The sequence below is a fragment of the Erinaceus europaeus genome, chromosome 13 (genome assembly GCF_950295315.1).
Source record: "Erinaceus europaeus chromosome 13, mEriEur2.1, whole genome shotgun sequence".
Lineage (NCBI taxonomy): Eukaryota > Metazoa > Chordata > Mammalia > Eulipotyphla > Erinaceidae > Erinaceus > Erinaceus europaeus.
The window spans coordinates 57,412,940-57,440,677 of NC_080174.1; the positions used below are offsets into that span (position 1 = coordinate 57,412,940).

Sequence of the window (27,738 nt, forward strand, 5' to 3'; positions counted from 1 at the left end):
TTTATCTTTCTCTCTCCCACCCATTCTGTTTTCCCCTCCCCTCTCAATTTCTCTGTGTCCCATAAAAAAAAAAATCAAAAAATGACCACAGAAGCAGTGGATTCAGAGTGCAGGCACTAAGCCCCAGCAATAACCCTAGAGGATATATATATCTTAGACCACCTAATATGTGTAATGAAAATCAAAACTGAGTGCAAGTTCTGTGTTTTGAGGTAATTGAACAAAGTAGCCCCTTATAGAATTGCTTTTTATCTTCAGAATTCATGCAGTCCAAACTTAAATATTTGACATTAACATAAAATAGATTTTAAGCACCCATATTACCACCAGTAGTGCTTATCCTACTTTTCTAGAAGATCTTCCCCCACCACAGTGATTTTGTTGGATGACTATATGTTATATCTAGAAACAAATCTCATCATTGGATTTTTTCTTTAATTTTTAATATTTATTTATTTATTTTAATGACAGAGTCAGAGAGAGAGAAAGTGAGAGAGGAGGAGAGAAAGAAATCATAGTACCTCTCCTCTGGTTTATGGTGGTGCTAGAGATTAGACCTAGGACCTCAGAGCCTCAGGCATGAACGTCTTTTTGTATAACCATTATGTAATTTCCACAGCCCATCAGCAGCTTTGCCGTGGGCAGGTAGGATAATTCACAGAGGCATTCAACACCCCTAGACATGTGTTAGCTATTGAGCACTCAGGATGCAAAGAAGAGTTAGATTATCTTTCATCCTCAGTGAGCTCACAGTCCAAATGGAAGAGACAGACTCAGTTTGGAATCATGGGGCACATAGTCATACTATTACAGCAGCTATAGCTTCCACCTGTAGAAAGCAGACATCCTCTGGATCAAGCACTTCTTATATCATATCCAGTCTCAATATGAACCTGGGCAAGTAGTATCAAGTTTGTTGCAGGGATAAGTAAACCAAAGCTTGTTTCAGGAGAAGTGTGGTAAACTGTATTTCAATCCTGGTCTCTATGTCTTTCTATGTCTTGGTCTCTCTCTCTTTCTGTCAAAAGTTGTGTTATTTTTATTTTATTTCCTCCTGCTCCAATCATCATCATCATCACATAAAAAATAAAAATCACATAAAAAATGCCAAGAGGGCATTTAGGAAAAGGGGAAACCATGTTAGTGTTGAGTCTTAAAGGATAAGTTGGACTTAGCATGCAGGAAGAAGAGTTTGACATGTGGAGTATATTGTGTGCCAGGCATGAAGTAGTGTGAGAAGGACATGACTTCCTTGGGAAGTGAAGCATGCTTGATTAGAGTGAATGTTATTATTAAAACTCATATAAGCCAGATAAGTGGATAGGGCCAGATCACAAGTCTTTTGATGTTTCCCTTAGGTTTTCAGGGGAACTATAAAAGCTTATTAAATGAAGAAGTGACATTGCTAGACTTATGCTTAGAAGAGCTATCTCACCTGCAGAGAGGAAGCATTATAGGTAATAACTGAGAGAAAGTTCAGTTAGTATATATCTATCCATCTCCACTTGTCTCCATCATGTACCTGTGTCTTAGTTTCTTCTGTCTTGTCTCTATTCTGTCTAATTATCATTTATACCTCTCTTGCACCTATTTGTCGGGTCCCTCAACCATTCTGTATAACCTCAAGCAAGCCACTTTGCCACTCTCAGACAAGGGTCCCTCATCAATAAAGCAAGAATCATAAAGGTTACGTTAGGGATTAAGTGTGATACTACATGTGAAATCTTTTTATATATTACAAAATACCACACAAATGTGTAGGATTATTTTTTATCAAACTGTTGTTCTCTTGAGTGTTGTATCTTTTTCTTTTGAAAGCACTCATTGAGTATCTAGTCTAAATTAGTTACTTTGCTTATATCTAGTAAGAGAACTTTTTTTTATTATTGTTACCAGGGTTATCACTGGCGCTCAGTACCTGCACAATGAATCCACTGCTCCTGGCAATTTTTTTTTCTTTTAATGAAAACAGAGAGACATTGAAAGGGACAAGATGATAGAAAAACACTTATAGTACTGATTCACCACTCATGAAGCTTCCTCCCTGCAGGTGGGACTTAAACTAAGATGTGTGCACTCTACTGGGTGTACCAACACCTGGTAATGTGTGCACTCTACTGAGTGTGCCAACACCTGGTCTTAAAAGGAGTTTACAATGAATCAGAAACAGTAACCCCCTAGATGACCAGAGTATAGCAGAAGTAAGCAAAATATAACTAAATGCTTCTTATAGGTGCCTCATTGGCTATCTGCCATTCATCCATCTATCCATTCATGAATATTTATCTTTCTGGCTATCTATATTTACAGTCAATCACAGAGTCAGAACCATCCAAGTCACATAGTCTTTCACAGGTATTCCTTTCCTCACTATATACCATCATTCCCCTTGAAATTTTTGGCAGTTCATGCACTAAATGAATAAGCCTCTAAAAGATCACTCTTTGTAGATGACTTGCAAGACTCAATATGTCTCTGAGTTTGTCTGTCTTTGTCTCTGGGACATCACATCTCCAGGCTGTTCTTTGTAATTTTATAACTCTCCATTCTCTTCTATTCACGAGGATTCCAAAACCTGGCCCTCTATATGACATGGATACCTTCCAAAAGTAAAAAAAAAAAAAAAAAAAAAAAACTAAATTAAATGCCCTAAAGAACTGATTTTCATTGAATTCTACTGTCTCTATGATTAGCCCAAGGCAACCAGATAGCCCACATGCTGTTCTAACTATCCACATTTTGAACAAAGATTATAAAGAGTTCATGACTTCCCTTTTCAATGGAAATTCCCTTTAAGAGGTAGCATTGTGTTATGTTGAGCAAGGTCTATTCTGCTGCTTGTAGGCTCCCTGACTTTAATCAAGTTATTTAATCACTAACACTGAGCCTCAGTGTCAGAATCAGCAAAGTGAGTGTAAGAATGAAATACTAGTTTTTAGGGTTGTTGTGAGGATTAAATGATACAACATCCAAAGTGAAATGTTTAGCACAGGATCTAACTGTATTTTTAATGAATTGATGTGGAGTCAGGACTCATTTATTATTATTTAGTAATATAGTATATTATCCACAATATAAATACATATGTGAATTTTTATGCATATGCATATATGTTTATATATGAAAGAAAATGTGAATGTGCCTTTGCAGTTGTATATGTAGCTTATCTGCCAATCTACCATTTAAGACTGGTAGGATAGGGAAGAATAGAATAGTGAAGTTTAATGAAACTTCATATGTTGATAGTACTGTTCTTTTGTACCAGTAATTAATAGCAACTTCCATTCACATGTGACTTGCAGTGTGGTACAACTGAAAGACTGAATTTTAAGACTACTTTAATTAACTAAAAATCAATCAGTGGTCTTCAGGAGGTGTGGTTATGGAGTAGCAGCAGTCATGTTTCGCTCTCCCTAGTCAACTAGGAAAAGCAATGAAAATTACCTGAAAACTCAACAGCATACAACCAGGATTTCCTTGGAAGCTCACCAAGCCACAGATGAGTACAGACACATGTAGCTTGTGGACAGAAAAGGGGTGCAAGAGAGATTCCTGGGACTAAAAGTCCATACTCAGGGATGGCTGTCACCCAGCTGGTAGAATGAGAAATAAAGCATATCACTTCTGGGTCTGAGTCAAAGAAACAATTGTTAAAAAAAAGAAAGAGAGAGAGAGTTAGAGAGAGAGAAGAAGAAGGAGGAGGAAGAGGAATGAAAGGAAGGAAGGGAGAGAGGGAAGGAAGGAGGAAGGGAGGGAGGAAGGAAGGAAGGAAGGAAGGAAGGAAGGAAGGAAGGAAGGAAGAAAGGAAGGAAGGAAGGAAAAAGAAAATTTCCTAAGCCACAGGTGATTACAGACACCTGTGGCTTGTGGCTGGAAAAAATGGTGAGGGAGAGATTCTTAGGATTGAAAACCAGTGCTCAAGGGATGGATTGCACCAGATTGGGAGGTTGGTGCTGAGCCACACCACATCTGGGTCAGAGTTTCGGCAACAAAGAACTATTATAAAGAAAAAATTCACCTAAAAACTCACCAATTTATAACTTTGATTTGAGTTTCCAATGCTATTGCCCCACAGAGGCTGGAACTGTAGCAGGGAGACCCCATTTTGGCATCAGAACACTGACCTGGCCTGGTAACTCAAGATAAAGATCTCCCCTCCCCATCAAGATATATAAATAGGGAACTTGAACACCTTAGCCACAGCATCTCTTGCTGGGACAACAAAAGAACATTAAATGTGGAAATGGAAATACACAGGATGTCAATGACAGAAAACTGAAATGACCAGACAGATGCAGATAAAGAAAAAAATGACAAAGATAAAGTTCAGAGAACTCATTATGAAATTACTTTAAGAAACTAAAGTTAAGACTCAAGAACTGTGATAATTTTGCAAAAGAATTACAAAGTATGGGGGGGAAAAGTCCAAACAGAGCTTCAAGGCCTAAAGAACACTTTGAATGCAATTCAGGTTTGAGAAGTGTATTGTAATTATTTATATCAACAAAAAGAAAGATAAAAATCACACAGTCATATTGACTGATACCAAAAAGTCATTAAACAAGATCCGTCATTTATAATAAAGATCCTCCAGAAACTAGTAGAAGGACCATTCCCCAACATAATAAGGACCATTTATGACAAACTTAACAGCTAACATCATTCTCAATGGGGAAAAGCTGAAAGCTTTACCCCTAAAATCAGGAAGCAGACAATGATGTCCTCTGTCTCCAGTGTTATTCACCAGAGTTCTAGAGGTTGTCACAACTGCAATCAGACAAGAAAGAGATATAAAAGACATACAGATTGGAAAAGAAGAAATCAAACTATCACCATCTGGTGATGACATTATATTATACCTAGAGAATCCGAAAGGCTCTACCAAAAGACTACTAGAAATAATTAATAAATGCAATAGAGTAGTAGGATACAAAATCAATACACATAAATCTATGGCATTTCTGTATACAAACAAGGAATCAGAGGAAAAGGAAATAAGACTCAGTCCCATTTACAATAGAATTCAAAAAGATAAAATACCTTGGGGCATATCTCATGAAAGAGGTGAAGAACTTTTACAACAAAAACTGTAGGACATTGCTCAAATAAATAGAGAAGAACACACAGAAGTGAAAGAACATTTCTTGTTCCTGGACTGGAACAGTAAACATTATTAAAATGAGCATTCTACCAAAAGCAATTTACAGTTTCAAAACAGTCCCTATCAAAAGTCCAATGACATTTTAAAGCAAATTGAACAACTTGTTCAAAAAATTGTGTGGAACCACAGAAGGCCATGATCTAACAAAGCAATTCTGAGAGAAAAGGGGGGAAAAAGGATATATCATGCTCCCCAACTTCAGTTTGTATTACAAAGTAATTATAATCAAAACTGCATGGTGCTGGAATAAAATGGATACTTGGATCAATGGAGCAGAATCAAAAGCCCAGAAACCACCTAGTATATAACAGAGGGATCAAAACCATTCAATGGGGTGAAAAAGGTTAGATAGGGATAGGAAAATTAGCAGATGGGGATGGGAAATTTTGGACATCCACATGTATAAAAGTGAAACTAGTCCACCATTTCACACTATATACCAAGGTCAAATCAAAATGGGTTAAATATCTAGATATCAGACCAGAAACTCTAAAATTTATAGATGAAAATGTTGGTGAAACTTTGTAGGACCTTCATATCAAAATTGTATTAGGAGACTCAAGCCCTTGGGCATGAGATTTTCATTAAAATAAGAGTTTTGTTAAAGTGAGAGTAAATAAATGGGACTACATGAAACTAAACAGCTTCTACACGTCAAAATCAAACTACACAAGGATAACCAGGCAACTGAAAGTGGGAGAAGACATTTTCAAATAACTCATCAAATAGATGACTGATATCAAATATCTATACATAATTGGTAAAGATATACAAAAGAAGTAAAAATAACCCAGTTAAAAAAGAACTAAACTGCTTTCTAAAGAAAAGATACACATGGCCCACTGCCACATGAAGAAATGCTCCACTTCATTTATCATTAATGAAATACAAGTTAAAACTACATTGAGATATCATTTCACATCTGAGAAAATGGCTTACGTCAACAAGCCAGGAAATGACAAGTGTTGGAAAGGTTGTGGAGAAAAAGGAACTCCGCTACATTACTGGTGGAAAGGCAAACTGGTACAGCCCCTTTGGAAGACAGTATGGGCAGTCCTTAAACAAATAAAAATGGAAATACCTTATGATCCAGCAACACCACTCTTGGGCATTTATTCAGTGGACAATCAAATACTATTTAAAAGAGAAATATGAACCCGCCTCCCTGAGTTCTACAAATTCTTCAAACCTGGGCTTACAGTGTGCAAGCACTTGGATTCAAGCCTCCTGGTCCTCACCTGCAGGGGGAAAGTTTCATGAGTGGTGAAGCAGGGCTGCAAGTGTCTCTCTTTCTCTCTCCCTTTCTCCCCCCTCAATGTCTCTCTGTCTCTATCCAATAATAAATAAATAAAGTTTTAAAAATAAAAATAACTGAATTAGTCACAAATGACTACTGGATTAGATAGTGCATACAAGAATATACTAGTTTTCAGTTAAACTAGAAGTAATGATTATTTTATTAAAAAATGACTGAATACTCACTAGGTTTTTGGAAGTTGGACATGCATTAACTCGTTTAGTCAATGACAGGAGGGACATAGCTTTGTTATTACTTCAGGATTTCTGACAAAGAAACTGATTCTTAGAGAAATAAAGTGACTCCTTTAATGTCACACAGCCAGTTCAGAGTTTGAGCATGGATCTTCAAATCCAAAGTCCTTCCCTTTTTAGGAAAGTTACCTGCAGCCTTAAGGTCATGTTTTCTCTCTGCGAATGTTAGCTTTACATCCCTTAGGATACACTTGGCAGTTGTCCCTCAGGACAGTATAAAGCCCTTTCAGAGACCTGTAAGACCCATCTGATTTGCCCCCCTTGCTGGCCTGCTGATTTCCTCTTTCTTCCCTGCTCAATTTGCTTTAGGAACATCAGCTTGTTTGCTTTTGCAGAATGTATGTAAGCGTGTTCCTGCCCTGGGGTCTTTGCACTGGCACTTTCTCTAGTCTGACTCTTATAGTTTTCTCTTACTGTAAATTGATCACTCTAGCTGCATGATGGAAAGTGGATTGGGCTGATACAAAGGGAAGAAACGATTTTGAGTGAAATAAGGTGAGGTCTGATTGAGTAGCTGATTGGCTACTGCATTACTCCAGAGCTGCAACAGTCGATGTGAAGAATCAAGTCACTGGTCTTTCCATCCAGAACTGCAAAGACGGTTAAGTGTCAGAGCTGATATGACCTTTAGAGATCATATAGTGCAAACCCATATTTGATGAAATATGAAACAGTCACAAGGTAAGAAAATGACTTTTCTCAAGGTTGGCTGAGTTTGTTCAAATAGTTTCCATCTCCTTGTATAATCTTTCACCTTCTATGATCTATTTCCTGCACTACAAGGCCATTATAAGAATGAAGATTTTACTATTACCAATCCCAAAGTACTACCATCTCCATCTCAATACTTTCATTTTTAGAGACACCCCCTACTTTCTTAAAGGCCACAGTCACCTAAAATGCAGGGACTCAGTCCTTCCTAAACAAATCAGTTTTTACAAAGAATGAACAAATCTTTTCCCAGAAGTCTGAGTGTGTCCTCTAGAGAATACAGAAATTTATACAAGTTATCTTATAAAAGGTAGGAAAAAATCTTACTATGTTTTTTAGAGATGAAGTGGGGGAACATAAAAGTGAGAACATAACTTTTCTGATATCTGATAATATTCTCCCCTCATCTCATATTTCCCCACACTATTTTGTCTTAAGGCTCTGGGAGCTTGTGGGAAGCTGCCGTGTGATTTTTATCTCTATGATTAAAGTGTTATACTTTATTGAATTCTTTACATCAGCAGCAAAAACTGCAATGCAGGATTTTACATAACACCTCATTTTATTCTCATACCATTACTGTTATTAACCTGGTAGCAATAAACAAAAAAAATACAGTTTTGCTTAGGATATATTCTTTTTGTGCATTCCAGTAGTAAGAAAGGAGGAAAGGAAAATAATTAGGAAGAACAGAGAGTAGATTTTTTTTGGGCCACTATATCCTTTCAGTGCCTGCTCTTCTCTCTTCCTTTCCCATGGAATTTCTCACAGAAGATCGGAAATGGAGATCACCCCACTACTCAGAGATGTTTTCTTCTCTGTCTTTAACTCACCCATCCATGTATTCATTCAGCAAGTATTTCTTCAGAACCAGTTTTATGCCAGGCCCTGTGTTAGGTGTTAAAGGTAAAATGTATTTCAGCTTTTGACCCAATCTTATCCCAGTGAGGGTAAGAGACTCACAGAGCAGTAATACATTAAACAGTGATATGAGTAAAATAAAAACGAGGGCTGAGTGACAATATAAGTGAAAAAGGGCATAGACAGTCATACCTGATGTGTTAAGGCAGTCTTTTTACAGAAAAAGGGATGCCTGTATTGGGCTTTGGAGGATGACTAGGAAGAATAAAACGTTTGTGGCTGAAGGTAAAGCATTAGCAGGTCAATTGGAAGGCACAGAAGAGCATGCCACAGACTGGAAGCTATCAATTTAGCATCAGAAAGTCAGTGGATGTTTGCTGGCAGACAGTAGAAAATGAGGTTGGAAGTGGAGGCAGTTCATTGAGCACCTGATGCTCATATGTGGGGAAATACCTCCCATACCTGCTGTCATTCTACTTCCTGTATCACCTAAAACCAGACCAAAGTTATGAAATCAGGGAAGTTAAGACCAAAGGGAGACTTTGTATTGTGGTTAGACCATCTAAGTTTTATCCTTGACTCAACCGCTTCCTGGCTGTGTAACTGAGTCCTGTAAAGTGGCTATAATGAAAACAAGATAACAGTTTTGAGCAAGGTGGACAGGTTGTTAGTGATATCTCTTTTTGAAGGCGTTTTAAGTTTTTATTTACTTATTTTGGACAGAGAGAGAGAGAAATTTAGAAGAAAAAAGAACTAGATGGACACCTGCAGCACTGCTTCACCACTTGTGACACCTGCCCTCTTTACAGATGGGGACAAGGACTCTGAACCTGGGTCCTTGAACATTGTAAAATATGCTTTTTGCTATGTGTGCCACCCCCTGGTGTCATTGGTAGTGTTTTGTGTGTCAAAGGAAAGGGGATGGAGGACAAAACCTCCAGACAGATATGTCAGATAGCCAAAGAAGCCATAAATGGATTCCATGTGATTTTGATAATGTAGATGTGCATGGAGGAGCCTGTGCTATTCTGAAGTTTCCTTCAAGCCAATAGTTCATGTTATCTTTACACCTTCTTGTCAATTGTCAATTGCCCCTTTACTCCTTGCACTTTTCTGACTAAATGTTGCAGTCTATAACAATCAAATTTATCTCTTTGTAAGGATGAACGTCTGCATGAATGGAATAATTTGCAAAATCCCCTTCCATTTATATTATAGTAGAGAATTTGACTTAAAAAATCTCTTATTCTATTCTGTATCTGTTGTCCAAAATATGTAATGCTTATTTTTATCTATATGGATGAATAACTATTTTTATAGAACACAAAGTGAAGGTCTGTATGTTGACACATACAAGAGTGTGTACATTCTACAGTGTGCAAGTATCTAAGTTCAAGCCTTCAGTCTCCACCTGAAAACTGGAAAACTCCACAAGTAGTGAAGCAGTGGTACAAACACTTCTCCCTCTCTCTCTCTCTCTCTCTCTCTCCCTCTCTCTCTATCTTTCTCTCTCTTTCTCCCTTTCTATCTCCCAATTCCCAGTCAACTTCTCTCTGTCTCTATCAAAAAATAATTAAATAAAATAAAACATAAAAATAACACAATGTGAAACTTGGACCAGGTGTGGTATATTGCACCAAAACAAAGGACTCTGGGGAAAAAGAGGAAGAGAGAGGGTGGAAAGTTCATTGGGTGCATGATCAGAGAAAAGATGTTTACATGGAGAAATATGTTTCTTTCACTCAGTCATATTTAGAGGAAAAATTACTCATTTGGATCCAAATGCTATAGCCTAAGATCACAGACCACCTGACTACAGGCTATTCTAACAGGGTTCAAAATAGTGGGAAACAAACTTATATGATAGTGACAGCTGCAACTTCAGTAATGTACCATGATTCACCCAGATACTCATGTCAGGAATCTGGGAATCAATTTGATTTAGACCTCACAGTCATCACTGTGGTTCTTAGTTTATAATAAGTATAATATCTATATCCTTCTTATTCTCTATCCCCTGCTTCAATTAACAGCATTTTCATTTCTCAATTGGTTCAATTACTTAAGATGTAACAAAAATATACTAACTATTCTATGTGACTTTGAGGCTTATAACCTTAAATTCTACCTTTTTATGGCTTCCACAACAATCTTCCCCAAATACAAACATAAGCAAGTCATTCTTCCAAAATATTCTTTTTTGACTCTCTATTTTCTACTTCATAGGAAAAGTCTTGACTACTTGGTAGCTTGCAAACCTTTTTGTAAATAGACTCATGGAATCTCTTACCCCATCCCTTCATGCCTATCAATTGTTCCAAACATCTTATAACTCCCATTATGTGGTGGGGGGTTGGTTTAATGCTTTGTAGGATGTCTTTTTGTACATCAGAGCCTTCCCCCACCCATTATACACTTGATCAATGTGTTCCCATCTTTCAACAATGTGTTTCTCCACAGTCTTTCCAAATCACTCAATGAATTGATGCTTTCTTTATCTATGCCTTGACTTCCTATGTATTTCTCAGAGCACTTGAAAGACTTATGTACATTTTTTTTCATTTCCATTTCTCTCTTCCTGCACATGCTGAAAAGAGAAATAGCTGTGGGGTCGGGGGAAAACAAAGGAGAGGAAAAATGGAAAGATAGAGCTAATGATGTGGAGGGAGAAAGAGGACGAAAAAATAAAGCAACAGATCTCAGCTGTCTGCCTGACCCTTTCATCTTCCTTTTCCACTCCCCTAATCATCTACACTGATGAAAGCAGATAGGAATAATCTTATTTTCTCAATCATAAAGAAAGTACACAGTTTTGATATAAATTTTGGCATCCCTGAGCACTTCTTTGAAAAACAATTATTTCTACTCTGCCAAGTGGGAAGATTGCATTGGCATAGGGAAATGGACAATCAGCCATGTTGTGTAGATGCTGCCAAGGAAAAGAACCATGCTTTCAGAGCTGAAAGGAAATAAGGTGAGAAAGAAGGACAGACTCTATCATCAGAGGACAAACGAAGGAGGAAACATAATGCAAAGCAGGAGAAAGCTCAGACACTTGGAAAATATTGACTCTCAGCATTTAATGGATCCTGTGGAGTATTCAAAAAAAAGAGAAAAAAACACTTCTACACATTGGCATAGAGGCGGGTATAAGAGACATAAGAGGCAGCACAAATTCTGGAGAAAAAATAAGGCAGACCTACTACAACCATAGATTATTGGTTAGACATGTACTGTTACCTCCCTGGAACAACTAACAACCTCTTACAGGAGATGTCTTCAAACATTCAGGCCACACATATTTATTGAGTTCTTAATATGTTCCTGGGGATGGCCTAGTTTCCTCAGTCTCTGATTTGTAATGAAGCAACATTAACTTTTAATTATGGAATTAAAATGTCCCTTGGCTCATACAGGCTTAAATATTAGGTCTCAGGACTCTTCTTAGTTTGTTATTGCTTCCTGTTCAGATTACTGCTTCATGTGGGAAGGTATTGCTTTTCCACTGGAACCTGATCCATTTCTGATGCAGGAGTGGGCATCCAGCCACCCCCCCCCCCAAAAGGTAAGGGTCAGTAGAGACTTTGGAGCCTGTTAAGGTAGAGTTAAAATTCTCTTTCATATCCTGCCTGCTATGATATTTTGACAAGCCAGTCTCTGAGCTTCTACTAAGAATCTAATATGTCCGTGAACTTTATATAAGTGAATTGTAGGGGGGCTGGATGGTAGCATAGCCAGTTAAGTGCACATGGCATAAAGCGCAAAGGACCAGCTCAAGGATCCCGGTTCAAGCCCCCAGCTCCCCATTTACGGGGGGGGGGTCACTTCACAGGCAGTGAAGCAAGTCTGCAGGTGTCTTTCTCTCCCCCTCTCTCTCTTCCCCTCCTCTCTCGATTTCTCTCTATCTTACCCAATAACAACAGAAGCAATAACAACAACAATAAACAGAGGGCAACAAAAGGGAAAAAATAGCCTCCAGGAGCAATGGATTCATAGTGCAGGCACTGAGCCCCAGCAATAACTCTGGAAGCAATAAATAGATAAATAAATTGTAGAAAGGATCAGTAAGTCAATATATGTGAAAATGACTTATAAGTGCACTTTATAGAGATGCAAGATGATAGTTACTGTCAATAGATACCCTGTTATCAAAGGACAGAATTTACATTTGTGTAATCTGGCCTCCTAAACCTTCCTCAACTCTATGTTTCTATAGTCTCCACACCTTTTCATACCTTTCACTACGCATATAGTTAGTTCTAAAATGTCCATATTTCCTACCCAGTTTTGAGCTCAAGGAGGTCCATGTCTCTGGCATCAAGCATAGAACCTGCACATAGATTAATGTCATGGTGTGACTGAATAGACTATATTGAGAATGTTTATGTTAGTAGGCATTGGACTAGGTAGAAAGTTCACATTTAACTTTTTTGTTAACTTTTCTATTTATAAAAAGGAAACATTGACTAACCCATAGGATAAGAAGGGTACAACTTCACACAATTCTCACCACCAGAACTCTGTATCCCATCCTCTCCCCTGATAGCTTTCCCATTCTTTAACTCTCTGGGAGTCTGGACCCAAGGTCATTGTGGGATGCAGAAGGTGGAAGGTCTGGCTTCTGTAATTGCTTCCCCATTGAACATGGGCGTTGATAGGTCAATCCATACTCCCAGCCTGTCTCTCTCTTTCCCTAATAGGGAGGGGCTCTGGGGAAGCAGAGCTCCAGGACACATTGGTGGGGTTGTCTGTCCAGGGAAGTCTGGCTGGCATCATGCTAGCATCTGGAACCTGATGGTTAAAAATGGAGTTAACATACAAAGCCAAACAAATTGTTGACCAATCATGGACCTAAATGCTGGAATAGTATGGAGTTAAGAGTTGGGGCAGGGGGTTCTCCATTTTGTAGAGAGCTAGTAGGCATATTTTAGTTATTTTCCAAAGGGCCTGTGGCTATACTAGTTTTTTTTTTCTTTTTCTTTTTTCCCCTGAGCCTGAAATCTGATATGCAGGTGGATCCAAGTTATTGTCTGGGGAGATGATGTCATGGTTGGAAATAGGACCAGGAAGCTCGATCAGGGAAGATAGTAGCTACCTAATATGGGAAAAGGGTATAAATATTGTTGACTGTTAACCCCATTGATTTGATGTGATCTGGGGCCCATAATCAGCTTAGGAGCCTATGTGACCTCTGCATCCCTCTAGATCTGAGCTTACATTCTGTTGTCATGAGTAGGAACATTCCAGGCTGCCCCAATATCGATAGTGGATTACATTTAACTTTTTATATAAGAAACAGAGGGTCAGATATGGCAAGTAACTTCTACAGAATTTAACACTCATTCATGACTACAACTGACACTTGAAGGCAAGGCTATCCCACCCCAAAACCATACTGTTGACAAGATTACCCTTTTTTATAGTTATTTATTTAGTAGCTAGAGACAGAAATTGAAAGGAAGGGGGAGATAGTGAGGGAGGGAGAGAGACACCTGCAGTACTGCTTCAGCACTCGCAAAGCTTTCCCCTGCAGGTGGGGACTGGGGGCTCAAACCTGGGTCTTTATGCATTGTAACATGTGTGCTTAACCAGATGCACCACCACCTGCCCTCTCTTCATTCTATCATTGTCATTATCAGGGCCATCAGTCACTGCTTTGGGAAGCAGGTGGTAGAAGTCAGGAGTCCTGTTGGGGCCTGAGTTCTACCACTTCTGCCTGCATTACCCCAGAGAAGTTACTTAAGCTTTCTGAACTTCAGCCTCTCCTCTGTAAGATAGGAATAACAAACCTGACACATTTCAACTTGACATTATTTTTGCCTAAGCTTCAGTTTTATTCTCATTTTCAAACCTGAGACAAACCCCTCAGCCCTTCCTGGATTCCATTTCTTCCCCTCTACCAGGGAGAAGAATGTGTGATAAATCCTGAAGTGCTATTCATATGTGATGGTCTCAGCATCACATCATAGCTTCAAGCTCATATTTTGGCCCGTGCCAAATGAGGTGAATCAGGGAAGCAACTCATAATATAAAGCAAAACAACAACAACAAAAATTTTCCCTGGTGTCTAGGAGGAAGCAAACTCCACATTAAATTATGTTGCAAATATGCCCCATGGTAGTTTTAATTTTATTGGCACTGATTTTAATTTACTCTTTAGGCCCTTAGTTGCAGGATGAGCTGTTGGCTGCTGGCAAGGGGACAGCCCTTCATCACTCTGTTTTAATTAACGTTCTTAAGTTTGGAAGGAAAAGGCAGAGATGTTTTTCCCTACCCCAAACTGTAATTAAGGGCCCTACATCAGCAACATATCCTTGCTTAGACACAGTTTTCAGAAAAGTATCTGACATGTCTGCTAGAGTTAATTCAAGATTCATCTCTTCATTCATTTAATTTACTCATTCTTGTAGCAATTCATTTATCTACTAACTCCTTCACCAAGCCTCTAATGATAACCTAGTGTATGTCAAACTTTGTTCTGTTCCTAGAGAATAAAGAAAAAAAAAAAGCAATATATGCTTTCTTCCCTCATAGAGTTCACATTCTAACAGATTATGGAAATAAAGAGAAAAATGTTATGCCATGATGTAAATTCATGGAGAGAGATAAGTACTTTGAATTATGAGAAGACAGAGGAGGCTGTCATTTAAGGGATAAAATAAGGTTTATTGAAATAAAATTGCATGCAAGCCATATGTGTAATATTCAGTGCTATAACAAATAACTCCTAAAACTCAGTGACTGAATACAGCAAAGGTTCATTAGATTCTGATGCAGCTTCAGATATCATTCAGGCATGTTCTTCCTTCTTAAACTCCGTTGCTTTTAACATTATGCACAAGAGCAAGAGAGAATGCAGGTGATCCTGTATGAGTTTTGTGGCCAGGTCTACAAGCAGCAGTCACCACTATTACCCACACTTTATTTGGTGCCAGTGACATAGCAAGGGAAATGAAAAAATGTTTCCTGTGATGCTAGAAAGGAAGAATGGGATTGGTGAGCACCTATCTAGTTTCTCCATTAAGGTGTGTGTGTGTGTGTATGTGTGTGTGTGTGTGTGTGTGTGTGTGTGTGCGTGTGTGTGTGTGTGTGTGTGTTTTCCAGGGCTTCAAGACTTACTTTTTAAGACACAAGGAGAGTCAAAGAGAGGGAAAAAGGGAAGGATGTCACAGCACCAAAGCTTCCTTCAATATGGTCAGGGTTAACCTTTAACTGGGGTCAGATGTGCCTGGCAAAGCAGGAACACTACTCAGGTGAACTGTTTCACTCATCCTCTGCTTAAGTTTTAATGTTATATGAGGGTTAATAAAAATAGTAAATATATAGATATTTTAGATATAGAGGTACATATAAAATTGAAAGTCATGATCATATTTGTTCAAAGTACTCCAGGTCAAAAAGATACAAAATCAATACTCATAAATCTCTGGCATTTCTATACACAGAAGATGAGTCAATTTACAAGTGAATTAAAAGGTAAAATACCCAGGAGTATTTAAAAAAAGAACATTGTTAAAAGAAATAGACTAACACACACACACAAAGGAAAACATTCCTTCAATTGACTTAATAAATATCATTAAAATTATTGTTCTAGCAAAATCAATCTACAGATTAAACAAAATCCCTATCCAAATCCCAATGAATAATGTAAGGAAATTGATAGGAACTGGGAGGTAGCACAGTGAGTTAAGCGCAGGTGGTGCAAAGCGCAAGGTCCGGCGTAAGGAAATTGAAGAACTTATTTAAAAACTCATGTGAAACCAAAGATAAAAACCATGAATAGGGATTCGGGCTGTAGCGCAGTGGGTTAAGCGCAGGTGGCGCAAAGCACAAGGACCTGCATAAGGATCCCGGTTCGAACCCCGGCTCCCCACCTGCAGGGGAGTCGCTTCACAGGTGGTGAAGCAGGTCTGCAGGTGTCTTTCTTTCTCTCCTCCTCTCTGTCTTCCCCTCCTCTCTCCATTTCTCTCTGTCCTATCCAACAATGACAAAAACAATAATAACTACAACAATAAAACAACAAGGGCAACAAAAGGGAATATATAAATAAAATAAATATTTTAAAAAAAACCATGAATAACCAAAACTACTCCTGAGGAAAAAGAAGAAAAATGGTAGCATCACACTTCCTGACTTCATTCGATACTACAAAACAGTAGTAATTATAACAATGTGGTACTTCAATGACACAAGTCCAATTTATAAGGAATACAAAACTAAAACAAAGCAAACAAACAAAAAATGGGAATACATCAAATTGAAAATCCTCTACATAGCAAAAGAAATCACAAACTAAATAAAGAGACTACTTAAATGGGAGCTCTTTATATGCCATATGTCAGACAAAAGGCTATAACCAAAATATATACACAGCTCACCAAACTCTGCAACAAAAAAGCAAATAACGCCATCCAAAAATGGGGAGAAGATATGAACAGAATAGTTACCAAAGAAGAGATGCAAAATAGCAATAGGCATGTTAAAAAATATTCCAAGTCATTGAGTGTCAGAAAAATGCATATAAAGACAATAATTAGATACTATTTTACTCCTGTGAGAATGTCATATATCAGAAAGGATAGTAACAACAAATGCTGAAGAGGTTGTAGGGGTAAAGAAATTCTCCTGCACTGCTCTTGGTGGGAATATAAATTGGTCCAAACCCTGTGGAGAACAGTCTGAAGGACTCTCAGAAAACTAGAAATGGACTTATGACCCATCAGCTTCTTTTCTGGAGATATATCCTAGGAAATCAAACACATCCTTTCAAAAGATCTGTGTATACCTATGTTCATAGCAGCACAGTTTGTAACCTGAAAATTTTTGTCAAATTTGTAACCTAGAAGCAATCTAGATATCTAACAACATATGATCAACTGAGAAAGCTGAGTTATATATACACAATGAATTACTATTCAGCTATTGAAAATGATGAATTCATGTTCTTAACCCCATTTTGGATTGGTCTTAAAGGAATCATGTTATGTGATGTAAGCAAGAAAGAGAAGTATGAATATGGAATGATCTCTCATTATGGACAGAAATTGAGAATTAAGAATAGAAAAGGGAAACACAAAGCAGAACTTGGACTGGGTTTGGTGTAGTGAACTAAAAGGAAGGACTCTGTGGAGAGGGGGAAGAGGGTTTTCAGGTCCTGGTCCATGATGATGGAGGAGGACCTAGGCTGTGGGTGAGAGCATTTTGCAGAAAACAGAAATTTTACACCTGTACCAACAACTGTATGTACTGTAAGCCATTAATTCCCCTCAATAAAAAATAAATCACAGACTTAAGAAAAAAAACTATGCCACTGGAAAAAAATACTTTGGTTAAGAAAATAATAAAAAGGGAAGCAAAGCTGTAGAGTAGAAGCAGCTGCTTCTCTCTCCTCTCCAGGTCAACTAATAATAAAGATCACCTGAGAACACAAGACAAGACTGGAAATACTTTGGAAACCCATAAAGTCACAGGTGAGTGCACACACATGTGGCTTGTGGACAGAGAAGGGCCCAAGGAGAGATTCCTGGTGCTGAAAACCCGTATCTACTTGGAAGTGACCGCTAACAGTCTGGCAGTTTGCCAGTAGAGACACCACCTCTGGTCTGAGTTTTATTAACAAATAAACTGCAGACAGGAGAAGAGGATCCCTCTAAGGCTCACCAGCTGCAACTGTGAGTCTCCATTGCTACTGTCCCTGGAGGCTGGTGGCTGGAGCAGCAACAGGGAGGCCCTGTGCTGACATCAGGGGCAGATACCTGATTGAGCAACTCAGAAGAAGACAGTGGTCTGGAAGTGGGTATGTACAGTGGCAGCCTTTCCACATTGAATTCAGAGACACATTGAATAATTGCCTAAAACCCATGAAGTAAAACCAGGATTTGTTTAGAAATTCACAGCGCCCAGGACTACTGCCCTTCTTGGCTCTGACTGATGTCAGAGAAGCTGAACTGGGCCTCCCATCAGGGAATGGGAGTCTCTTTGCATAACCATTGTGCTAGCTCTCCCCCACTCTATTTTTATCTCTAGGTTAGGAGTGAGTAATTAAGCTAAAAAATCTAGTTATAGTTAAAAAGCCCAAACTCTCCCCTAGCCTACCAACCCTGTCAACTTTAAAACAAATTGCTACTGGTGCTGCCACCCCACGTTATGCTGCTATTGAAATCCTACTGTGGATTGTAACCTGAGATGCCAGCCTGAGAAGTCAGCCTCCCAACTCTTCAAATCTGGTGCTCCACTCAGACACCATTCTCTCAGACAACATTCTCATCCAACATCAGGTTAGTTACCAAACTCAAGCAAAACTGCCCCCAGGAACATTCCTAAATTGGTTTCACTATCTTTCTTCTACCCTAAAATCCCTAATATCATCTGCTCTGATCCTACTTTCTGGTTCTTGTTCAACCATTTTGTCTCAGCTTAGGTCATGCCACCTTCCAGATACAATGTTGCAGATGTTATCATGACTCCACCCCAACTTCTCTGTGTAGGTGATCTCATCAATGTGTCCTGGACCCTCGCATCTCCAGTGCTCTGGTCCACTAGGGAAAGATAGAATCAGGCTGGGGGTATGAATTGACCTGTCAACACCCATGCCCAGTGGAGAAGTAGCTACAGAAGCCAGAACTGCTACCTTCTGCTCTCCATAAACAACCTTGATCTATACTTCCAGTGGGAGTATAGAATCTCAGAGAGTATAGAATCTCAGCAGAATTAACCCAGACTTAAAGACACCAAGACACATCATATTTATAATGAAAAGATATAAGGATAAAGAAAGGACCCTGAAGGCTGTAAGAGAAAAACAGAGTCACCTACAGAGGAAAAACCATAAGATTAGCAGCAAATTTCTCCACACAAACACTAAAGGCCAGAAGAGAATGGAAAGATATCTGTCAAGCACTCAATGAGAAAAGCTTTCAATCAAGACTACTGTATCCTGCTAGATTTTCATTCAAATTAGATGGAGGCATAAAAACCTTCGCAGCGGTCGAAGGAATCAATTATCACCAAGACTACCCTGAAAGATCTCTTATAAACAGTCACATCATCATAAACATGCTGTATATCAGAACACTCTAAAATTTTAGAATAATTCCATTAAAATATCTTCATTCTATAATATCAATAAATGTCAATGGCCCAAATATATCTGTTAAAATGCTCAGAGTAGGAAGATGAATCAGAAAATACAACCCAACCATATATTGTCTGTAGGAATCCCACTTAACTCAACAAGACAAATTCAGACTTAAAGTGAAAGGATGGAAAACTACCATATAAACCAATGGACCACACAAAAAGGGCGGGACAGCTTTTCTCAATCTGACACAACAGACCTTAAGATAAATAAAATTTTAAAACATAGGAATGGACATTACTTAATTATTAAAGGATAAATCAATCAAGAGAACTTAATGATTATTAAGATCTATGTACTGAAGGAGAGGCCATCCAAATACATCAAACATCTACTGAAAGGGCTACATCAATATATTAACAGCAACAGAGTAATAATAGGGTATTTCAACACCCCTTTGATGTTAGAGCAGAAAATATCAAATACTTAGAGGAAAATATTAGCAGAACTCTTTTTCATCTAAATTATAAAGGCATCTTCAATGAAGTGAATCCAATTGCAAAAAAAAAAAAAAACTTGAACAATGAACACAAAGCAGAATTTGGACTGGGTCTGGTGTATTGCACCAATGTAAAGGACTCTGGGATTGGGGTGGGGGGGCTTATCCAGTCCTGGAACATGATGGCAGTGGATGACCTAGATGGGGGTTGAATTGTTATGTGGAAAACTGAGAAATGTGAACAGGGATAGATGCCATAATGCTTAATCAAAGAGACTTATTCCAGAGGCTCCAAAGTCTCAGGTTCATGGTGAATTCACCTTCTTTACTCCATCTTGGGTAGAGCTCAAAGTTATCATGTTAAGTGAGATAAGTCAGAAACAAAAGGATAACTATGGGATGATTTCACTCATAGACAGAAGTTGAAAAACAAGATCAGAAGGGAAAACTAAACATAACTTGGACTGGGGTTGGTGTACTGCATTAAATTAAAAGACTCTGGGGTGGAGGGCTGTGGGGGGGGGCTTCAGGTCCTGGAACATGATGGCAGAGGAGGACCTAGTGGGGTTTGTATTGTTATATGGAAATGTTATGTATGCACAAACTATTGTATTTTACTGTTGACTGTTAACCATTAATTCTCCCAATAAAGAAATTAAGTAATAATAATAATTTGATTAATGCCTTCACTTAAACAGAAACTCTGGAAAGCTCCCATTTTGGGTGAGGTTGCAGTGAAAAGACAGCTTTCTGGGAAGCAAGCTTTCATCAAACCCCAAATAGTGGACTTTTTAGTCTTTAGAACTATAAGAAATAAAATTCTATTGTTTGCAAGGTAAAAAACAAAACAAACAAAAAAACAGTGTGATACTGGATTAAATATGGACACTTGGACCAATGAAACAGAATTGAGAGCCCAGAAATAAACCGACATCTAGATTCTGACACTAATATGTGACAAAGGGACCAAAATTGTATAATGGGGGGGGGGGGGAAGAACTCTTCAACAAATGGTGGGAGAACTAGACATCCATTTGTAGAAAAATGAAACTCTAACACTACTTAACACCATTTAGCTCAAATTTAGCTCAAATTGAGTTGTTATTTGATATTAGATCTAAAACTATAAAATAATAGAAGAGTGTATCAATGAAATATCTCAGGGCCTTAACATCAAAAATTTATTTGGAGATTTAATTCCATGGGCAAGTGAAACTAAACTGAGATTAAGTAAATGGAACTATATCAAATTAGAAGGCTTCTATACATCAAAAGAAAACTCTTGTGCACTGTAATGTGTGTGTTCAACCAGGTACACCACTGCCTGGCCCTGCTCAGCTCTGGCTTATGGTAGTCGGTGGGGGGGGGGGCTGAATCTGTGACTGCAGAGCCTCAGGCAGGAGAGAAGAAAGAAGAAAGAAAGAAAGAAAGAAAGAAAGAAAGAAAGAAAGAAAGAAAGAAAGAAAGAAAGGAAGGAAAAGAAAAGAAAAGGAAAGGAAAGAAAAGAAAAGATAAGAAAAGAAAAGGAAGGAAGGAAGAAAGAAAGGAAGAAAGAAAACTCTACAAAGATTAACAGGATTCTTTCCAGTAATGGGAAGAAGATATTTGCACATTATACATCCTACAAGTGATTGATGCCAATCATCTTTTAAAAACTCATATAGCTCAACAAAAGGAAAATGAACAATCTAAGTTTAAAAAGTGGACAAAAGATATAAATAGGCATTCTCTAAAGAAGAGATGCACACAGCCCACAGGCAGATGAGGAAGCGCTCCACTTCACTTATCATCTGAACAATGAAATGAAAAGCACATTGAGATTCCGTCTGACACCAGTAAGAATGGCCTGCATCACCAAAATAGTGAATTATAAGTATTGGCAAGGATGAGAAGAAGGAACTCTTACACTGCTGGTAGGAATGCAAAGTGGTACAGGTATTATGAATGGAGAATCATAATGGATGGAGAATATTTTAGCAGTTAAAAATGGAATTATCTTACGATTCAGTGGTATATTTCCTACACATTCATCCAGAAGGCATTAAAACACTAATCTAAAGGGGCATTTGCACCTTCACATTGAAAGCTGCATTATTCATGATTGTCAAAATGTGGAAGCAGCCTAAATTCCCAAAGAAATAAACAAAAAAGACTGGATAAAGAAGTTACGGACATATACACAATGGAGTAGTATTTGACAGTTTAAGAGACTATTAATTGTGTCCTTTGGGACAAAATGGATGGAACTCGAGGTGCTTATGCTTAGTGAAGTAAGCATATATAATATAAATACTAGATGCTTTCAGTCACATGTGGACTATAGAGAATTTAAGCACATAAACTTGTGGAAATACATATATATACATATATACATATATGTGGCTAATCTGTCTCTAAGTCCATGGGAGAATTATGGTGATTATCCTTGAGTGGTAGGGGCTCAGAAGTTGGGTGGTGAGAGTGGGGTAGGACTATATCCTTTTTATTTTATAATCTTGTAAGTCACTAATTAATAATTAAACAAAACCAAGGTACTCCAAGTGGCTCCTTATAGATGGACTATTTAATATCAGATCAAAAAGTTTACACTAGACTGGGAGCTAAGACCGGATAATTCAGGACTTTTAAAAATATTGTAAGTAGTGTGAACTTTCTTCTACGAACAATAAGAAACTCTAGAACTGAGTTGTATAATATTAAGAATTGGAGGGAGTCGGGCAGTAGCGCAGTGGGTAAGTGTACATGGCGCGAAGCACAAGGACTGGCTTAGAAGATCCCGATTCAAGCCCCCGGCTCCCCACCTGTAGGGGTGTTGCTTCACAGGCAGTGAAGCAGGTCTGCAGGTGTCTATCTTTCTCTCCCCCTCTCTGTCTTCCCTTCCTCTCTCCATTTCTCTCTGTCCTATCTAACAACGACGACATCAATAACAACAACAATAACTACAGCAACAATAAAAACAACAAGGACAACAAAAGGGAAAATAAATATAAAAAATTCAAAATTAAAAGAATAAATAAATTCACTGTTAAAAAATAATAGATAATAATAATAAAAAGAATTGATACAGGTTTGGGGCTGGAGCTAGCACACCAGGTTAAGTACACATAGTGTGAAATGCAGGAACCAGTGCAAATATCCCAGTCCGAGCTCTCAGCTCCCCACTGAAGGGGGGATCACTTCACAGGTAGTGAAGCAGGTCTGCAGGTCTGTCTATCTTTCTCTCCCTCTCTCTATCTCCCCCTCCTCTCTCAATTTCTCTCTTTTCTGTCTCACAACAGCAATGGAGACAGCAATAACAACAATGATCAAAAGATGACCTCCAGGAGCAGTGCAAGCATGGAGCCCCAGTGATAACCCTGGAGGCAAAAACAAACAAGCAAAAAAAAGAATTGCTACAGGTTAATATGAAATTTCAATATTATTGCATTGTAAATTTGAAAGTATGAGTAAAGAAATAATGAAGGAATTTAAATGAGAAACAACAAAATATTAATAAATATGTGAAAATTAACGTGTAGCTTTTTCTACTTGTAAAAATGTACAGGTAGAAGTAAATCCAAAGGGAAAATGACAAGTAGATAAAATAGTCTTTGTCTTATGCACTCAGGCTACTTTTCTAATGTATAGTTTTCATATATCAGTGTTGAATTAAGTTCAAAAGACTAATTTTTTAAATGGGCAAAGAAAAATTGAACAGATGATTTATAGAAAATAAAATGCAAATAGTCTTAAACATATGAAAAGATGCTTAACCACATAATAAAAGATAATTATACTAAGAGAAATTCAGATTAAAACTAATCTTAGATATAATTTTTCACCCATCAAATTGGCAAATATCAAAAAGTTTGATTCCATCCATGTTGTCAAGGTAACCAAGGAAAAGAGACTCTAGTACATTGCCAGGAGTGTAAATTGGTCCTTGTAAGGAGGTCAATCTGTCAATACTGATCAGAATTGCAAATACACAGAGGACCCAGAAATTCTTCTTCTCGAAATGTGGTCTGCTTATAATTGTATATGTGAAAGGATGTATATACAGAGTCAATCTCTAACACATTGTTAACAGGGAAAGGTTGGAAATAACTCATGTGTCAGTCGTTTGAGCACAACTCTGTGTACTGAGAAATATTTACCTTGAAGAAATGTTAAAAGAAAAAATCAGTTTTGATTAGTGTATTTACTATACTACCATTTATAGATGTTAGGAGGGAAAGATATTTATTTGTGCATAGATTAAATTGTTTTGGGATATGTAAGAAGATGCTTAAGATATTTGCAAACCTAGCAACATTTGCTGTCTCTGGGGCTATGAAATGCCTGTCTGGAGGAATGGTGGTTTAAGTGAGGGGGGTTCTCAATAAATAATGACATGCTTTTTTGACTTTTGAACCATTAATTCAATCAGTATAATTCACCTGCTGGTTGTCTCATGTGAAAACTCAGGTCCAGAATGTTTATGAGAAAAGTCAGGTTTTAATTCTTGCTCCTTTACTAAGGTTCTGGCCAGCCACATGGACTGATCTGGAAAAGTCAGAGAAACTGGTTCCTGAAGCCCTTTCTAGTCTCCACATCCAGAAATATAAATTATAGTTTTCCTTGCACATTTCTGAAGTCATCTCTTTACCTCCTCCTATCCTCTGCAGCTCATCAAACACTCAGAGGAAAAGACAGACAATTGAAGAAAATAAAATTGCAAAGATGACTTTTATAGGGCTCCTGTTGAATCATTGTGTATTCTACCTCCAAAGCTGAAAATGATGAGTTTAATATCACACGGTGCAGTGCATATTGTATCTCTCAAAAGACAGCTTATGCTACCCAGAGAACTGGGAGCTCAGCAAGGCGTAATGTTTCACTCCAACTCTGAGGCAAATGAAATGACAGTCATCAGACCTGCATTCCAGAAGCAACATGGTTTTCATTTAGTTTTAACTTTGTTTGAATATGTCCCAGGGAGAGAGAAGTCTTCTAAGAGTAGACATTTCTTCTTTCCTGGGACTATGTGCAAAAAAGGAGACAGAAAAGTGACTAGCTTTTGCCTTGGCTATTTGTATTGCTGACCAGATATGATGATTGTTAACTGTACCAGGAATTAGGTGATCTGGGTTTCAGTTCCAGTTATACTGTGGCTTTGGACTCATCCCTTCACTACTTGAGGTACCTTTCTCTCAAGGAGGATTAGGGGGCTGGACAGTGGCTCGCTCATTTGAGCACACACCTTACCATGCACAAGGACCCAGTTTTGAGCCATTGCTTTCTGCAGAGAAGCTTCATGAGAGGTGAAGCAAATCTGCAGGTATATGTTTTTCTCTCTCTCTTCTTTTTACCTCCCCCTCTCATCTCAATTTCTCTCTGTCCTATCAAATAAAAATAGAAAGAAAAAAGGGGGAGTGGCTTCCAGGAGCAATGAATTCATAGTGCCAGTACCATACTCAAGTGATAAGTCTGGTGGCAATAAAAATAATCTTATGGTCAAATTTAATATGAAATTTTAAGAAACTGGAGGTCTCCCAGCCTTCCAATTCCTTCTAGTTCATTGTGGTTCGTGAAGGAATCACCTGAGGTTTTTGTTTAGTCTTTTGTATATAATTACTAAGCATCCTTCAAGTGCAGGCACTGGGTTATTCTGGCAATTCCCTTTCTTTAGGAAGTTCAAAAATGTGAAGGTTAACAAATAATACCCATAAGCTAGGAAGCACCTTCAGCATGTACATATAGAAAGCAGAGAAAGACAGATCACTGTTATCTTCACAAGCAGCGAGTTATTATTTTCCATCTGATAATTATACACTACTGGGGAGTAACTGTGGCATTATGAAATGAAGTTAAATAAAGTAATTCATGAAGAGCGGCCAGGTGGTGGTGCACCTGGTTGAGTGCACATTTTACAATACACAGTGGAAAAGCTTCACGATTGGTGAAGCGGGACTGCAGGTGTCTCTCTGTCTCTCCTTCCTCCCTATCACCCCTTATCTCGATTTCTGGCTGTCTGTACCCAATAAATGAGAATACCAAAAAGTAAAAAATACATATTTAAAAAAAATAATTCATGAAGATGGTATAGGTTTGATTCCCAGAACTGTGTCTGGCACGCATTCAGTAAGCAGGAAACGGCAGTAATTAGTATTGCTCTATTTCACTCTCTCTGTAACTATCTGAGATTGGACTTTACCCATTTCCAAATAAGAAGTTTGAGACTCAAACTAAGATCATAATTTACCCTAAACTTCTTCAAGTAGAAAAGGTCCAGTTAGGTCAAAACCACAAGTAGGTCCAAGTAAAAATAACTACTCTGCCTCAAATTTATTTCTCATTAATCAAAAAAACAAATTCTGCTAACATCTTTAGTCATCATCTTTATTAACTGTTCTGTGTAAACAGCATAGCAGCCCAACAAAGATCTCACTTGTTCAGAAGATCTCTAAAGAGGGATAATAAAGTTGCACTCTCAGCCCCTGAGGGCCTATGGTGTTATAAGTAAGGAAAAATTTATCTTTACTGGTCTCAACCTCTCCAGTCACATGGCAGTCAGCTGCTAAATCTGCTGACATGTATGGCCAGCTTGAAAGAAGGTGTGTGTGTGTGTGTGTGTGTGTGTGTGTGTGTGTGTGTGTGTGTTTGTGTACAGAAGTATATCCATGTTGATAGTATATGGTCATTTTAAGGCAAGTTCTGACTTCTCACTTGCATTCTCTTCTCTGTACAGAAAACTAGTCTGGAATTTTATATTGATATCCATGCACACTCCACCATGATGAATGGCTTTATGTATGGCAATATCTTTGAAGATGAGGAACGGTTCCAGAGACAGGCTATTTTTCCCAAGCTACTCTGTCAGAATGCCGAGGACTTTTCTTACGTAAGTCAAGTCTTCTTTCAACCAACCCAATACCTCCTTCACCACACTGCCTCCATCACTTTCTCCTCAACTCAGTTTAATTAGATTGAACACTTACAGAACATCTATTTTGTGCCAGGTCTTGTGTGGGTGATAAAGACAGAAGGAACAAGATGTGCCCATGTTCTGAAGCATCTCATCCTAGACGGTGGGGAGAGACTGAAAAGGTAGCTTTGGTCTGCCTGATGAGTTGGTATTTGCTTGGTTGATCTGACTAAAGTATCAGTAAGAGAAGCACTTACTGAGTGCATCCACATACCTGACCATACCTCAGGGTCTGTTTTTCCTTCACTCTGTTCTATTACTAGGATCCTACCAATCTCTTTCTCTGATTTTCTCTGGCCTTCAATTTCTTTGTTGGTAATTCATGGATGATAATTTTCTGCCCAGCATCATAACTAACTGAAAAGACAAATGCAGGAATAGATGTGACTGTATTTTTCAGGCAGTAAAGACCTCAGCAGACTCCTGAGACTGTTTTTACTTTTACCTCTCACACTGAGAAGGACTGGATATGCTATAGACTGACAGCTAGAATAATTTGCAGCAAAAAAGAGCAATACTGGGAAAGGGCAGGGGGAGTAAATAAGGAAGGAAACTGGCATATGGTATAGGGACATAGGAAAGAGATTTTGCACGTTTTCCTTTGTTTTGATTCTGAATCTCTGGAGCCTGTTATTTTCATGTGGCCAGAGGGGGAGAAGCCCACAAAGGTCATAGCAATTTTTGAAGTTGATGAGCTGAAAACTTGCCTGCCCATTGCTTCAGGCCTCCACATTAGTGGAGATGATGAATTTCTCTGAGAGATAAAATGTACTTTGACTCTGAGAATCTTTGTCTGCAAAACCAGGAAAGGAACTGGGAAATTATTTCTCCCAGACACCTCTTTATACTGAAACACCTGTCACTACCAGAGAAGTTGAGTGTCTGTTAGAAGATCACCTAGAGTTTGGTGGTAGAATCAAAGCAAGTAT

The 27,738-nt window shown here is 38.3% G+C and overlaps 1 protein-coding gene across 2 annotated transcripts in view; it reads left to right on the plus strand.

Annotated features, from left to right (window-relative positions):
* Window positions 1-27,738, plus strand: part of AGBL4 (AGBL carboxypeptidase 4) — a 1,508,442-nt gene that overhangs the window by 1,407,289 nt on the left and 73,415 nt on the right. For both annotated transcript variants that reach the window (XM_060205929.1, XM_060205928.1), the window contains exon 10: window positions 26,573-26,725. In XM_060205929.1, the coding sequence (XP_060061912.1) occupies window positions 26,573-26,725 (153 nt within the window). The remainder of the gene's footprint in view (window positions 1-26,572; window positions 26,726-27,738) is intronic.